The 13,561-nt window shown below is 43.6% G+C and overlaps 2 protein-coding genes across 2 annotated transcripts in view; one reads left to right on the top strand and one right to left on the bottom strand.

The window, feature by feature from the left end:
* LOC120559237 overlaps nucleotides 1-13,561 on the top strand; it is a 353,225-nt gene that overhangs the window by 215,981 nt on the left and 123,683 nt on the right. The gene's annotated exons all lie outside the window — the stretch shown is intronic.
* Nucleotides 11,679-13,561, bottom strand: part of LOC120559226 — a 339,258-nt gene continuing 337,375 nt past the window's right edge. Inside the window, exons 23-26 of the mRNA XM_039800789.1 lie at nucleotides 12,776-13,036; nucleotides 12,546-12,642; nucleotides 12,374-12,431; nucleotides 11,679-12,115 (exon numbers count right to left, since the gene is read on the bottom strand). Coding sequence (XP_039656723.1) covers nucleotides 12,032-12,115; nucleotides 12,374-12,431; nucleotides 12,546-12,642; nucleotides 12,776-13,036 — 500 coding nt within the window. The 3' untranslated portion in view covers nucleotides 11,679-12,031. The remainder of the gene's footprint in view (nucleotides 12,116-12,373; nucleotides 12,432-12,545; nucleotides 12,643-12,775; nucleotides 13,037-13,561) is intronic.

Genomic DNA, 13,561 nt, shown 5'->3' with positions numbered 1-13,561 from the left:
CAGCTTCACAGAAATAAAGTCCAGAGTCAGAGGACTGGATGGAGCGAAAGACAAGACGCTGTGTCTTTTATAGAGAGGTTTACCATCCTTTGTACCAGGTATAAGTAGCTGCTGGGTTAGCATCACTGCTACAGGTCAGAGTCACTCTACTTTCTCTCTGATCTCCCCAGTGGGAGTCAGAGACAGGGGACCAACCTTTGGACATCTGGAGAAGATAATATGAAAAACAAATTAACTTCAATCATAAATTGTTGTGTAATATGTGTGTGTGTGTGTGTGTGTGTGTGTGTGTGTGTGTGTGTGTGTGTGTGTGTGTGTGTGTGTGTGTGTGGAATCAATTTGCTGTTATTAAATGAGCCGTTTCACCCACATTTCACATCAATAGATTTGTATTGAGACGTCTCCGTCCCCCGCTCGTTCTCAGCTGTACAGTAATACTGTCCAGAGTCAGAGGACTGGATGGAGCTGAAGACGAGCTGTGGTCCTTCACTGAGAGGTTTGTCTACATTCTCCTTGTACCAGGTGTATTTAGCTGCTGGGTTAGCATCACTGCTACAGGTCAGAGTCACTGAACTGCCCTCCACTATCTCAGCAGAGGGACTCACTGACACAGAGGGAAGCTTTGGACCATCTGTGGGAAAAATGTGTAAAGACACAATAAATGAAAAAAAAAATATTGCTTTATGGAAAATAATTTGTATCATGAACAAAAGCTATGTTTCCATCCACACATTTTTATCCGAATTACGTGATATCGAATGAAAAATACCTTATGGAAACAGTAAAATTCGATAGAATTTCATGAATATTGACTCAAATGAAATACGTTCGGTCTCATCTGATTTTCTCTTGATCGATATACGGCTTTTGCGATAAACGCTGATGGAAGCGTTATTTGCCGAATAAATTAATGAATTGCGATTAAGTTTTAGGTCATTTTATGGTTGCAACCTCCACAAAAGGAAGAAGAAGAAGTTTTAGTTCATTTCCGCCCAGTATTTCCTCTCTGTTTGCACACATGACAGGTGTCAACAAACACAGATGTAAGCGGACGAACGAGGAGACGAGAGACTTTTTGAATTTAATTTACGAGCAAAATATAACGGCTATTTTAGATAGCAAAAATCTAACAAATGCCATCATTTATCAGGAGCTCGCGAAGGAAATGACCAACAAAGGTTACGACAAGCCGTGGGACGTCCTCCGGAGTAAATGGAAGGCGCTCAAACAGCGATATATGTCTCAAAAAGGAGAGTTGTCTCGCAGCGGTGCCGGAGGGAAAATAAAAGGCAAGTTCCACCTTTTTGATGAGCTGGATCAGATCCTCAGTCAAAGGCCCATCATAGCTTCCTTGGCTTCTAATATTAACAACAACAACTACTTTTGTCTAGCAAAACTTTGTTCACAAAACTTTGGTTGAATCTTGTGCGATTCAGTGCAAAAATGAATGGAAACACCTTAAAATGTCTCAAATCAATTCGATATACCAATTTAATCGCAAAACAGCATGTGACGTCATTACGCACAGGTTTTTATTCGCTTTAAAGCTGTTGGATGGAAACACACTTTCACCAGCTTTATTCACATGAGTTTTTTTACCGAACTTCAGATAATTCGATTGACAAGTGGATGGAAACTTAGCTAATGTAGAGCAGATGAGTGAGTACATACTGACATTTGGTTGCTACTGTGTTATATTTAGATCACTAAAGGCAGATTACTGTTAACCATACAGAGAAGCAACACCTCACACCATCTGTTAACTAACAGAATGATGTGGTACAGTTGGTTCCAATTTGTGAACTCTTAATAGACAGACAGATTAACTGTTACATGACTGAATCCTTCAGATGAATCTCTAACATCTCCAGTTATACAGGTAATAAAAACTGCACTACTACTGTACAATGATACACACCAATTAAATGTTCTGGTAAAAGGGTGTGGGGAGATGTGTGAAAACATTAAAATGATGACAAATCATAGAGTAGTTTTGTTCTGAGATGTCAAACTGATGCCAACAGCGCCTAAAAATGATCTTTTCCTCATCCACTGCTGTTCAGTGACCTACAGCTGTCAATGTGAAGCAGACTGAGCCGAAAAAAATCAGGAATGATCAGCAAAGTACTCCTACAAAATCAGACAGTCACTAGCTGTATGTTGCTTTTTAAAATGGAGCTGTTTTACTCACATTTCACATTAATAAAGATGGATTCAGAACGGCCTCCCTGATCTAAACCAGAGTGGTTGTTTGTTGTTGGACTTCTGTGCTAGTCATGGATTGTCTATAACGAACACCATTTGAACATAGGTGCGCTCATAAGTGTACCTGGTACCAGAGCACCCCTAGGCCGAAGAGTCAATGATCGATTTTATAATCGTTTCATCTGATCTGAGGCCGTTCTTTTTGAACACTTCCGGGTGAAGAGAGGGGCAGAGCTGTCAACCGATCACCATCTGGTGGTGAGTTGGGTCAGGGGTGGGGAAGACTCTGGGCAGACCTGGTGCGCCCAAACGTGTAGCGGGTAAATTGGGAACGTCTGGAGGAGGCCCCTGTCCAACGGACTTTCAACTCTCGCACCTCCGGCGGAGCTTTCGCATCCCTGTGGAGGCTGGGGGCATTGAACCAGAGTGGACAATGTTCAAAGTTTCCATTGCTGAAGCTGCGGCGAGGAGCTGTGGTCTTAGGGTCTTAGGTGCCTCAAGGGGCGGTAACCCACGAACACCATGGTGGACACCGGTGGTCAGGGAAGCCGTCCGACTGAAGAAGGAGTCTTTCCGGGATATGTTATCCCAGAGGACTCCGGAGGCAGTTGCAGGGTACCGAAGGCGCCGGGCGGGCTGCAGCCTCTGCCGTGAAAGAGGCAAAGCAGCGGGTGTGGGAGAAGTTTGGAGAAGACATGGAGAAGGACTTTCGGTCGGCACCAAAGTGCTTCTGGAAAACTGTTTGCCACCTCAGGAGGGGAAGCGGGGAACCATCCAAGCTGTGTACAGTAAGGATGGGACACTGTTGACCTCAACTGAGGAGGTAATAGGGCGGTGGAAGGAGCATTTTGAGGAACTCCTGAATCCGACTAATACGCCCTCTATGTTAGAGGCAGAGCTGGAGGATGACGGGGATTGCGCCGATTTCCGGGCGGAAGTCACTGATGTAGTCAAACAACTCCACAGTGGCAAAGCCCCGGGGATTGATGAGATCGCCGTCCAGAAATGCTCAAGGCTCTGGGTGTGGAGGGGCTGTCCTGGTTGACACGGCTTCTTCAACATTGCGTGGAAGTCTGGGACAGTGCCAAAGGAGTGGCAGACTGCGGTGGTGGTTCCCCTTTTTTAAAAGGGGGACCAGAGGGTGTGCGCCAATTACAGGGGTATCACACTTCTCAGCCTCCCTCCTGGTAAAGTCTACTCCAAGGTGCTGGAAAGGAGGGTTCGGCCGATAGTCGAACCTCAGGTTGAGGAGGAACAATGCGGATTCCGTCCCTGGTCGTGGAACAACGGACCAGCTCTTCACTCTCGCAAGGATCCTGGAGGGGGCCTGGGAGTATGCCCAACCGGTCTACATGTGTTTTGTGGATTTGGAGATGGCGTATGACCGGGTCCCCGGAGATACTGTGGGAGGTGCTGCGGTGAGTATGGGGTGAGGGGGTCTCTACTGGGGCCATCCAACTCTGTACGACCAAAGTGAGAGCTGTGTCCGGGTTCTCGGCAGTAAGTCGGACTCGTTTCAGGTGAGGGTTGGCCTCCGGGGCAGGGCGCTTTGTCACCAATCCTGTTTGTGATATTTATGGACAGGATATCGAGGCGTAGTCGGGGTGGGGAGGTGTTGCAGTTCGGTGGGCTGGGGATCTCATCGCTGCTTTTTGCAGATGATGTGGTCCTGATGGCATCATCGGCCGCGACCTTCAGCACTCACTGGATCGGTTCGCAGCCGAGTGTGAAGCGGTTGGGATGAGGATCAGCACCTCTAAAGACCGCGCCATGGTTCTCAGCAGGAAACCGATGGAATGCCTTCTCCAGGTAGGGAATGAGTCCTTACCCCCAAGTGAAGGAGTTCAAGTACCTTGGGGTTTTGTTCGCGAGTGGGGGACAATGGAGCGGGAGATTGGTCGGAGAATTGGGCGAGCGGGTGCGGTATTACATTCCATCTATCGCACCGTTGTGACGAAGAGAGCTGAGCCAGAAGGCAAAGCTCTCGATCTACCGGTCAGTTTTCGTTTCTACCCTCACCTATGGTCATGAAGGCTGGGTCATGACCGAAAGAACGGATCCAGGGTGCAAGCGGCGAAATGGGTTTCCTCAGGAGGGTGGCTGGCGTCTCCTTTAGAGATAGGGTGAGAAGCTCAGTCATCCGTGAGGAGCTCGGAGAGCCGCTGCTTCTTTGCGTCGGAAGGAGCCAGTTGAGGTGGTTCGGGCATCTGGTGAGGATGCCCCTGGGCGCCTCCCTAGGGAGGTGTTCCAGGCACGTCCAGCTGGGAGGAGGCCTCGGGAAGACCCAGGACTAGGTGGAGGGATTATATCTCCAACCTGGCCTGGGAAGCTGCGGATCCCCCAGTCGGAGCTGGTTAATGTTGCTCGGGAAAGGGAAGTTTGGGGTCCCCTGCTGGGAGCTGCTCCCCCGCGACCGGCACCGGATAAGCGGACGAAGATGGATGGATGGATGGATGGATGGATGGATTCAGATGTCCTCCTCCCCAACTTGTTTTCAGCTTTACAGTAATAACGTCCAGAGTCAGAGGACTGGATGGAGCTGAAGACAAGACCCGGTGTCTTTTTATAGAGAGGTTTACCATCCTTGTACCAGGTATAAGTAGCTGCTGGGTTGTCATCACTGCTACAGGTCAGAGTCACTCTCCTGTTCTCTCTGATCTCCCCAGTGGGAGTCAGAGACAGGGGACCAACCTTTGGAGCATCTGGAGAAGATAATATGAAAACAGATTAACTTTAATCATAAATTGTTGTGCAATAATTTGAGTGTGTGTGTGTGTGTGTGTGTTTGTGTGTGTCAACCAATTTGCTGTTATTAAATGAGCCGTTTCACTCACATTTCACATCAATACATTTGTATTGAGACGTCTTCGTCCCCAGCTCATTCTCAGCTGTACAGTAATACTGTCCAGAGTCAGAGGACTGGATGGAGCTGAAGACGAGCTGTGGTCCTTCACTGAGAGGTTTGTCTACATTCTCCTTGTACCAGGTGTATCTAGCTGCTGGGTTAGCATCACTGCTACAGGTCAGAGTCACTGAACTGCCCTCCACTATCTCAGCAGAGGGACTCACTGACACAGAGGGAAGCTTTGGACCATCTGGAGGAGAAAATGTATAAAGACACATTTCATTAAAAACAAAAAAAGTCACTATACAGAAAATCATTTATATCATGAATAATACAGTGGGTCATCTGGTGAGGAGAAAATGTACAAGTGGAAATCATGTTCTTGTTAATAAAAAAGTTGAGAATGGCTGAATATAAATATTACACATATTGTCTTGAGTTTCTCACATTAAAATCTATAGTTTTCTATGTTTGCTCTTTTATTAGTGACACTGGAGTAAACTCACACACTGGAGGAGAGCGGTAATCTTCATATCCTGTAACAGCACAGGAATAGTTGTTGTTATCTTCAACATAGACTCTGAGAGAAGAAGATGTTTCTCCATCCATTTTCTGTCCATTATTGAACCAGACATATGAAGGATTATCAGGTACATTACAGCTGCTGTGACACCTCAGCTCTCCCTGGGTCCATGATCTTGTCACCTGCACCTGGAGGTCTGGAAATGTCAAGATAGATTAGAAATGTCATTTCAAACTAAACCATTTCAGTACATGCATGCAAACTGACACACACAAGATTCATAAGAAAAACAAGTGGACAAAATATTCCAATGAAAATATTACCTGTAACAGACAGAGTGACTCCAGGTGAACCAGTGAAACCACCACGGTTTGTTATGAACCTGAACTTGTACTCAGCAGAGTCACTCTCTCTCAGGTCTCTGATTCTCAGAGTGCAGTCGTCGTTATGAAAGAAATACTCCACACGACCTGTGTAGTCTGAATCTGTTTGCAGATCCACAGGTGAATTATTATTCCCTTTAGTAAACCAGAATCTCTTTTCCACCTCATTCATTGTGGATGGGTATGTGTAGCTGCAGTGTATTTCCACTGTTGATCCTTTAACAGCACAGATCTGAGTAGAGGTGTAAGTCACTCCCCAGCCATCCTGACCCTGTATCACTGTAACACAGAGCACATCAGGAAGCCCAATCAGACTCAGAACTACATCAGGAGACAGACTTACATGTAGTGAAGGCTCTTCAGTGTGTGAAGCTACATTTCCCAAAACTACTTCTGCTCTCATGCCGTCCCACTTTAAGTCAGTGTTAGACAAAGATAATCTGATAGTACCAACTTGTTTTGGGGTCGGGGAGTTTGGAACAACTTTAGACTGTTTTACTGCAGTTTTATCTTAACTAGAACTGAGCTCAAGACTTATTCTGTATCACACAGATTTTTCTAGGCAACAGACTGGCCCCTTGTTAACTTCCTGTCAGCTGATGTCACTGGTTACAACAGGTAATCAACTTGGGGCGATTCAGGATGTTTATGTTTATATCTGTGAAATGGTCTATATTTGTACTTTGTTGGGGACTTCCAATGTCTGATTTTATTAATGAGATTAATGGATATATAAATCAAGTATTAATGTTATTTCTGGTTTATGCTGAAGTAAACAGAGGAATGGAGAAATATTCATATCAATCACTTTTACATGAGGATTTATAATGCTAAGGAACAGTCTCAGCTGAACACATGATCTCTGCTCTGCAGTTAATCTCTAGGTGCACTGAGGCAGGACATCATACAGAGGGTGCAGTGAAGGAACAGCAATGTATTGAACCTGTGAACAAAATAATTGCTTTTCTGTCTGTGGTCACTCAGGCTGCTGCAGAGTGTGAATGGAAACTGTAAAGAAATGCAGAACACTGAGGTGTGAGAAACTCACACATGCCTGTTATTATTAACCAAACATGTATGTGGTCAGAGCTGGTGTAGAAACTGTAAAGAAATGCAGAACACTGAGGTGTGAGAAACTCTACACATGGCTGTTATTGTTAACCAAACATGTATGTGGTCAGGCTGGTGTAGAAACTGTAAAGAAATGCAGAACACTGAGGTGTAGAAACTCACACATGGCTGTTATTGTTAACCAAACATGTATGTGGTCAGGCTGGTGTAGAAACTGTAAAGAAATGCAGAACACTGAGGTGTGAGAAACTCACACATGGCTGTTATTATTAACCAAACACTGATGTGTAACACACATAAACAAGCAGACTGGTAACATTTGGTGTAGGCACACAATGTTGATAATGATGTTGATTAGAAAAAGTACTTTTAATAATGTTGGCTTGTTTAGGTGGCTCCGTTGGATAAACTGTGTGCAGAGATGTCCTCCATTTAAAATGGGATGAAAACACAGGAAACTAGAAGGGCAACTCTGAGAGCACAGACCTCCAAACAACAGACAAACTAATCAAGTCAAAAACATCACCTTCTTGGCAGAGAAGACACTTAACATTTGAAAAAACACTCAGACCTCACAGTATCAATCTATAAATTGGGAACTCTCTGAGTGTGTCCCCACACATGCGCAGTACGAGCAAGCATTTCTGTCCTCTCTGCATGTTGACAGACAGTGGTGCTCCATCACACACACACACATACACACACGCAGAGGTGCGGACGGAGCGAAGCTACGATGACTCGGCAGTTTCTTTGAGTCACGGCAGTGCCGGTAAAGCGGTTGCAAGTGTGGTTACATTTTTTAAACTCCACGTGTACAGCGTTTGCTGCAAAATAAAATAAAGGCGATCCGAAAGCGGCCGTGGTGCGGACACAGACAGGCAGGCACAACAGGGTTCATATTGCCCTGGGGACTGACTGACAGGCTGGGGATTGTAGGGAAAGGAAACTTTATTTCTATAGCATATTTAAGCCAAATGCAATTAAAAGTAGTTAACATAAAACATGAATATACATATGTAAATATAAAGGCCATGCCAGTGATTAAGTTTACGGATGGACAAAGCAGGCCAACCAACCCTAGCATACAGGGATCAATGGTGAGTTAGGGCCTTAAGATTTGTTATGGACCTCAATGCTCCATGGTATACAGTATCTAAGAAGTGAAGGCATTAGGAAGATGCATATATAAAACAGCACCATAGTCAAACACAGACATAAAAGTAGCAGCAACAAGTTTCCTTTTTGCATCAAAAGAAAAGCAAGACTTATTTCTGAGATAAAAACCCAGCCTCAGCTTCAACTTCTTCACAATTTGCTGAATTTGAGACTTAAAAGAGAGAGAATCGTCAATTAAGAATCTTAGGTATTTATATGAAGATACAGACTCAGTCACATTGCCCTGAAACGTAAAAAAGATGGAAGGTTCAGTGGCTCTTTCTTTGAGTTTGTGAACATCATGACATTTGTTTTGTCAGGATTCAAAATCAATTTCAGCTCATGAAAGCTGTGTTGTAGTATCAATAATAAAAGCTGCTAAATGCCTTACAATATACTGTAAATGTAGATGTGCACTACAGTACCTTGTACAGAGAGAAGGAAGACAACAAATCCACTCGCTGCTGCTGTTAAACTCATAGCTGCTCCTCTGGTCTCTGTTAAATCAGCAGGTAGATCACATACATGAGAAATACTGTGTGGCACTAACTCACAATAAACATGTCTACATTAGAAAAAGGAGGATGTGGTCTTTGAAGACAGAGTGTTTGTTCTGGGGTTGGTACATTTGTATTTAACATATATCACACTGTTAAAAACCGGCCTGGCTTCCTTCCTCTTCAAATCATTAATATGCATGAAAAGATGTATGGCTGTAAATCTTCAGCTTGAAATGAAAAAAATGATACTGTTGTTTTGCAAACAAGTCACAAATTAGACAGAGAAGAACACTAAATGAAACATTATATCAAAGGTGAGGTGTGTGTGTGTGTGTGTGTGATCATGGCAATTTTTTTTCCATTTGACCACAAAAGACCATGTTAAATAAATATATTCCAGTCATGAAGTACATGTACACCAATTTAACTTATATACAAATAACCATCACTATAAAGAAACATTAAAAAAATGTAGTTTGCTGTAGTTATGTCACCCATCTTTACAGTAATTAAAGGTAATGTGTGGAGTTGACTGTATGACCACTAGTAGCACTATGAGTGTGTTCCTGTTTAGTTTGTAGCGTACAGGGGGAGGACCAACATGAAGGTAAGGCATTCCATGTTCCCACTGACTGACAGTTCCTCTGTCACTCTGTTGCAGGTTTGACTACAGACACCTGAAAGATAAAAGGATTTTAAAACAGCACTGGTACGTCTTTTTACATGCAGTAACACAGAGCAAGTAGAGCTAAATGACAAATGCATGTTGATCATACAGAAAGAGGAAGTGAGGTCACACACACACACACACACACACACACACACACACACACACACACACACACACACTAATTTACTTAGCTTCTCAACAGTGGTAAACGCAAAAGTGCGTATGTGCAATACCATCAATACATTTTAATTCATGCAGAGTTTATTTAACAGCATGGCTTAAAGTCTACAGCAACACTAGCAGCCTCATGAGGCAGTAAGGCTCATTTAAAGGTCACATGGCATGAACATTTCACTTTATGAGGTTTTTTAACATTAATATGCGTTCCTCCAGCATGTCTATTGTCCCCCAGTGGCTAGAAATGGTGATAGGTGTAAACCGAGCCCTGGGTATCCTGCTCTGCCTTTGAGAAAATGAAAGCTCAGATGGGCCGATCTGGAATCTTCTCCTTATGAGGTCATAAGGAGCAAGGTTACCTCCCCTTTCTCTGCTTTGCCCGCCCAGAGAATTTGGCCCACCCATGAGAGAGAGAGTGACATCATGGCTTGCAAACAAGCAAAGTGGCAGTTGGTCAAGGCCACACCCACACCATCCACCTTGACCCCCCCTCTCTCCTCCTGAATAGCATTTAAAGCTACAGACACAGAAACAGCGCGTCGTAAGTAAAGCTCATTGTGGGACTGGAATTCTGCACCAAGGCTGAATTTCAGGAAAGAGACTTCAGATACAGTATTAGGGGACCACTAAGGTCTATATAAAAGAGACTTTAGATACAGTATTAGGGGACCACTAAGGTCTATATAAAAGAGACTTCAGATACAGTATTAGGGGACCACTAAGGTCTATATAAAAGAGACTTCAGATACAGTATTAGGGGACCACTAAGGTCTATATAAAAGAGACTTCAGATACAGTATTAGGGGACCACTAAGGTCTATATAAAAGCATCCAAAGAGCACCATGTCATAGGACCTTTAACACCAAAGTTATCAGATAGATCAACAATTTTCTTTTTAGTGAGACAAAAAAAACATTTTGGTCCAAATGTGGCGACAGAAGAAAGACACTGCTGTTACCTCAATAAATATGTAGACCATTTTAGGACATCTCATACTCAGCTGGTCAGTCTCAACTCTATGAATGAAAACATATAACATGATATATAATATTATTGAGATTCATCCTCCCTTCGCTCCCTCTTCCAGCCCTCCCTTCTTGGACTCTCCCTGTTCCCCGGACTTCTGTGTCTCCTCCTCGGTTCCCTCGGCCCCGTTTTCCCCACGCTCCCCGAGCTCCCTCGTCATCCTACCTCAGCCCTCTTATCCCTCGCCATCCTACTCCAGCTCTCAGGTCCCTCACCATCCTATCCCAGTCCTCGCCATCCTACTCCAGCCCTCTCATCCCTCGCCATCCTACCTCAGCCCTCTCATCCCGCGCTGTGCTTACTCCAGCCCTCCAGTCTCTCACCATCCTATTCCAGCCTTCGTCATCCTTCCCCAGCCCTCGTGTCCTCGCTCCTGTTTTTGGGGTCCTCCTCCCCACACCTCCTTCCTTTCCTTTGTTAAATGAACCTGATTTTGTGTTGAACATTGCATTTGGGTACGTTCTTAATCCCAGCGTAACAATAATATTAAGACTTTTACTGCAAAGTAAATAGAATATAGCATGAAATGATCACTCAGTATAATATCTGCAGGGTAAAAAGAGGAGCGGCAAATTTGCTTAAGAACTGTGATCCTGAGGTTTGATATAAGTCTGTTTTTTGTTGAAATATCAATCCTACTATCAGTTCATACGAGCCATTAATGAAGTAATATGAGACTTTAGCTGTTCAAGTGAGACAAATCAAGTGGACATCTAGAATGTAATTAGCTCTTTCCTTGAAGTGTTGAGCTGCAGTGGAAGGACAGAGTCAGTTTGATTCCATCAGCCAGTTGCTGTTTTAGGTTGTTCACCAGAGTAAACCTTTATTACACTGTGACAAGTTTTACAGATGGACAACATCGGGCAAGTGAGAAATACATCAGAACATACCAACTGATTTAAATTGTATTTGCACTCATTACTGATCAATAAATCTTCATTCTGAAGAATGAACCCAAAAAGAGTTTGTTTAAAGCTGAAATCAAAAGCTTGCACCTGAACACTATCTCCCTCTGCAGCAGTGAGATGGAAATGATAAACATGATGTTCAAACTACAAAAAAACAAAACAAAAAAAATTAAAAAAAAAAAAATGAACAACTAGCAAAGTTTGACAGAGCTGAGCTCATGTATTTCAATGTGTAAAAATATACCATATAAGATCTACTGTACATGCTGTGGAATAGTTGGACTTTACTGGCTTTCTCTGCCAGGAAAGGTGTCATGTGAAAGGGTGAACAATATTTCTTAAAAGTAATTAACTACATAAAATATCACTTTGCATACCAAGTCAAATCCTGAACTGAGTTCAGTTCTGTTATGTACCTGCACAGGTACAAATAAAGCTGCATTCTTCTCTAATCTTCTGCTACCTGCTGCTTCTAAAAAACTGAGAATGAAAACGTTTGGAGTTAAAGACTTCTTTTTGTTTTCCTCCATGTGAGTCTCCCTCTGGTTTGACTGCACTGTCTGACCTTCACACCAGGTCTTCCTGCTCCTCTGGGTCTTCTGTCTGTGCTGCAGTCTCTGAGATGTCATCATACTCAGGACAAGAGTCTAACTGATGGGGAGAGACATTAAGATGAAAGTCAAGATTTTATAACAAAAGAAAGACTGTTTCCTTAAATTGCTCTTTGGTTAAAAAGGACTTCTGTAAGAAATGGGGTTGGAAAATGTGTGACGGTAAAGACACGTCTGTGGTTTCTATGAAGAAAGATTGAACTAATCAAGTTATATGTGAATTGTCTTTATGAACTCATAAACAACAAATGATGACCCTTTGGTAGAGTAAGTTCTGTACGAAATCTCTCTCTCTCACCTCCACAGTCTCTATGGGTTCATTTGGTTCAGTGGTGGAGCTCAGAGCTTTCTTCTTCCTGAATTTAATCCAAAAACAAAAAAATAAAAGGTTTAATGGGAAACTGCAAAACTATGATTATGAGTTGAAGTAATAGTAAAAAATCAGTGATGATTCATTTTTATAGTTTCACCTCATCCTGCGACAACAAAGCAGCAGAGGAATCAGCCCCACAACCCCCACCAGAGTCAACCTGATGCTGTTTGTCATCAGTGTTATTGTTGATTTATCTAGAAATGGAGATAGACATTATTAGTCATTACATAAACAGTACTGGACCTTATTGGGGGGTTTGATTCATAAATCAGTTTGCCAGGTGATACTGTCTGTTAATGAGCCAATTAGTGTCATGGAGAATCTTACCTGCTACAACAATCAGATGTAAGGTGGAGTTCTGACGTCCTCTTCTGTTCTGGGCTTCACAGTAATAATTCCCACTGTGTTCAGCTCTGAAGTCAGTGATGGTGAAGATCTGTCCTGATGCTTTTGGTGAGTCTTCATTCTCCTTGTACCAGGTGTAGTTAGCTGCTGGGTTAGCATCACTGCTACAGGTCAGAGTCACTGAACTGCCCTCCACTATCTCAGCAGAGGGACTCACTGACACAGAGGGAAGATTTGGACCATCTGGAGGAGATGTGTTAACAGAGATTACTCTAGGTTAAAGGTGACTCACTGCAGAAGAACACATGGTATTTTAATTACTATCTCTGTGTAGCTGTGTCTATTCAACCCAGTCTCATGGCAGTTTGTGATATGGTCACGTTATTTAATGTATTGATTCGTGGTCACGGGGACGTTTTTCTCGTTTTTTTCGTGGTGGCCAGCACAAAAATGTAAACTTATGAATTTAAATGGGAAGCATATGTCGTGGTCACAGCACAACTACGGTAGCGAGTAGTATGAATTGCCGAAAATCCGCGTAAGGAGGTTGGTTGAGGTAGTGGATGGGTCAAACAATTCAGGACTTTCACCCCGGAGGCCGGGGATCGTGTCCCGCGTGTGGCGTTTTGTTTCCCCGTTAACCGTCCCGTTATTGTCGTGCGTTCCCTGCGACCGTGTCCTAGCGTGTGAGGCGTCCTCCCCCTGTGGCCGTGTCAGAGTCTTTCCCCGTTGTTTTTTTCCTTTAACCCAACCTCCGCCATCCCGTTA

The sequence above is a fragment of the Perca fluviatilis genome, chromosome 1, assembly GCF_010015445.1.
Source record: "Perca fluviatilis chromosome 1, GENO_Pfluv_1.0, whole genome shotgun sequence".
NCBI classification, from domain to species: domain Eukaryota; kingdom Metazoa; phylum Chordata; class Actinopteri; order Perciformes; family Percidae; genus Perca; species Perca fluviatilis.
The sequence above is the reverse complement of the archived record's forward strand: the minus strand, read 5'-3'. Positions and strand labels throughout refer to the sequence as shown.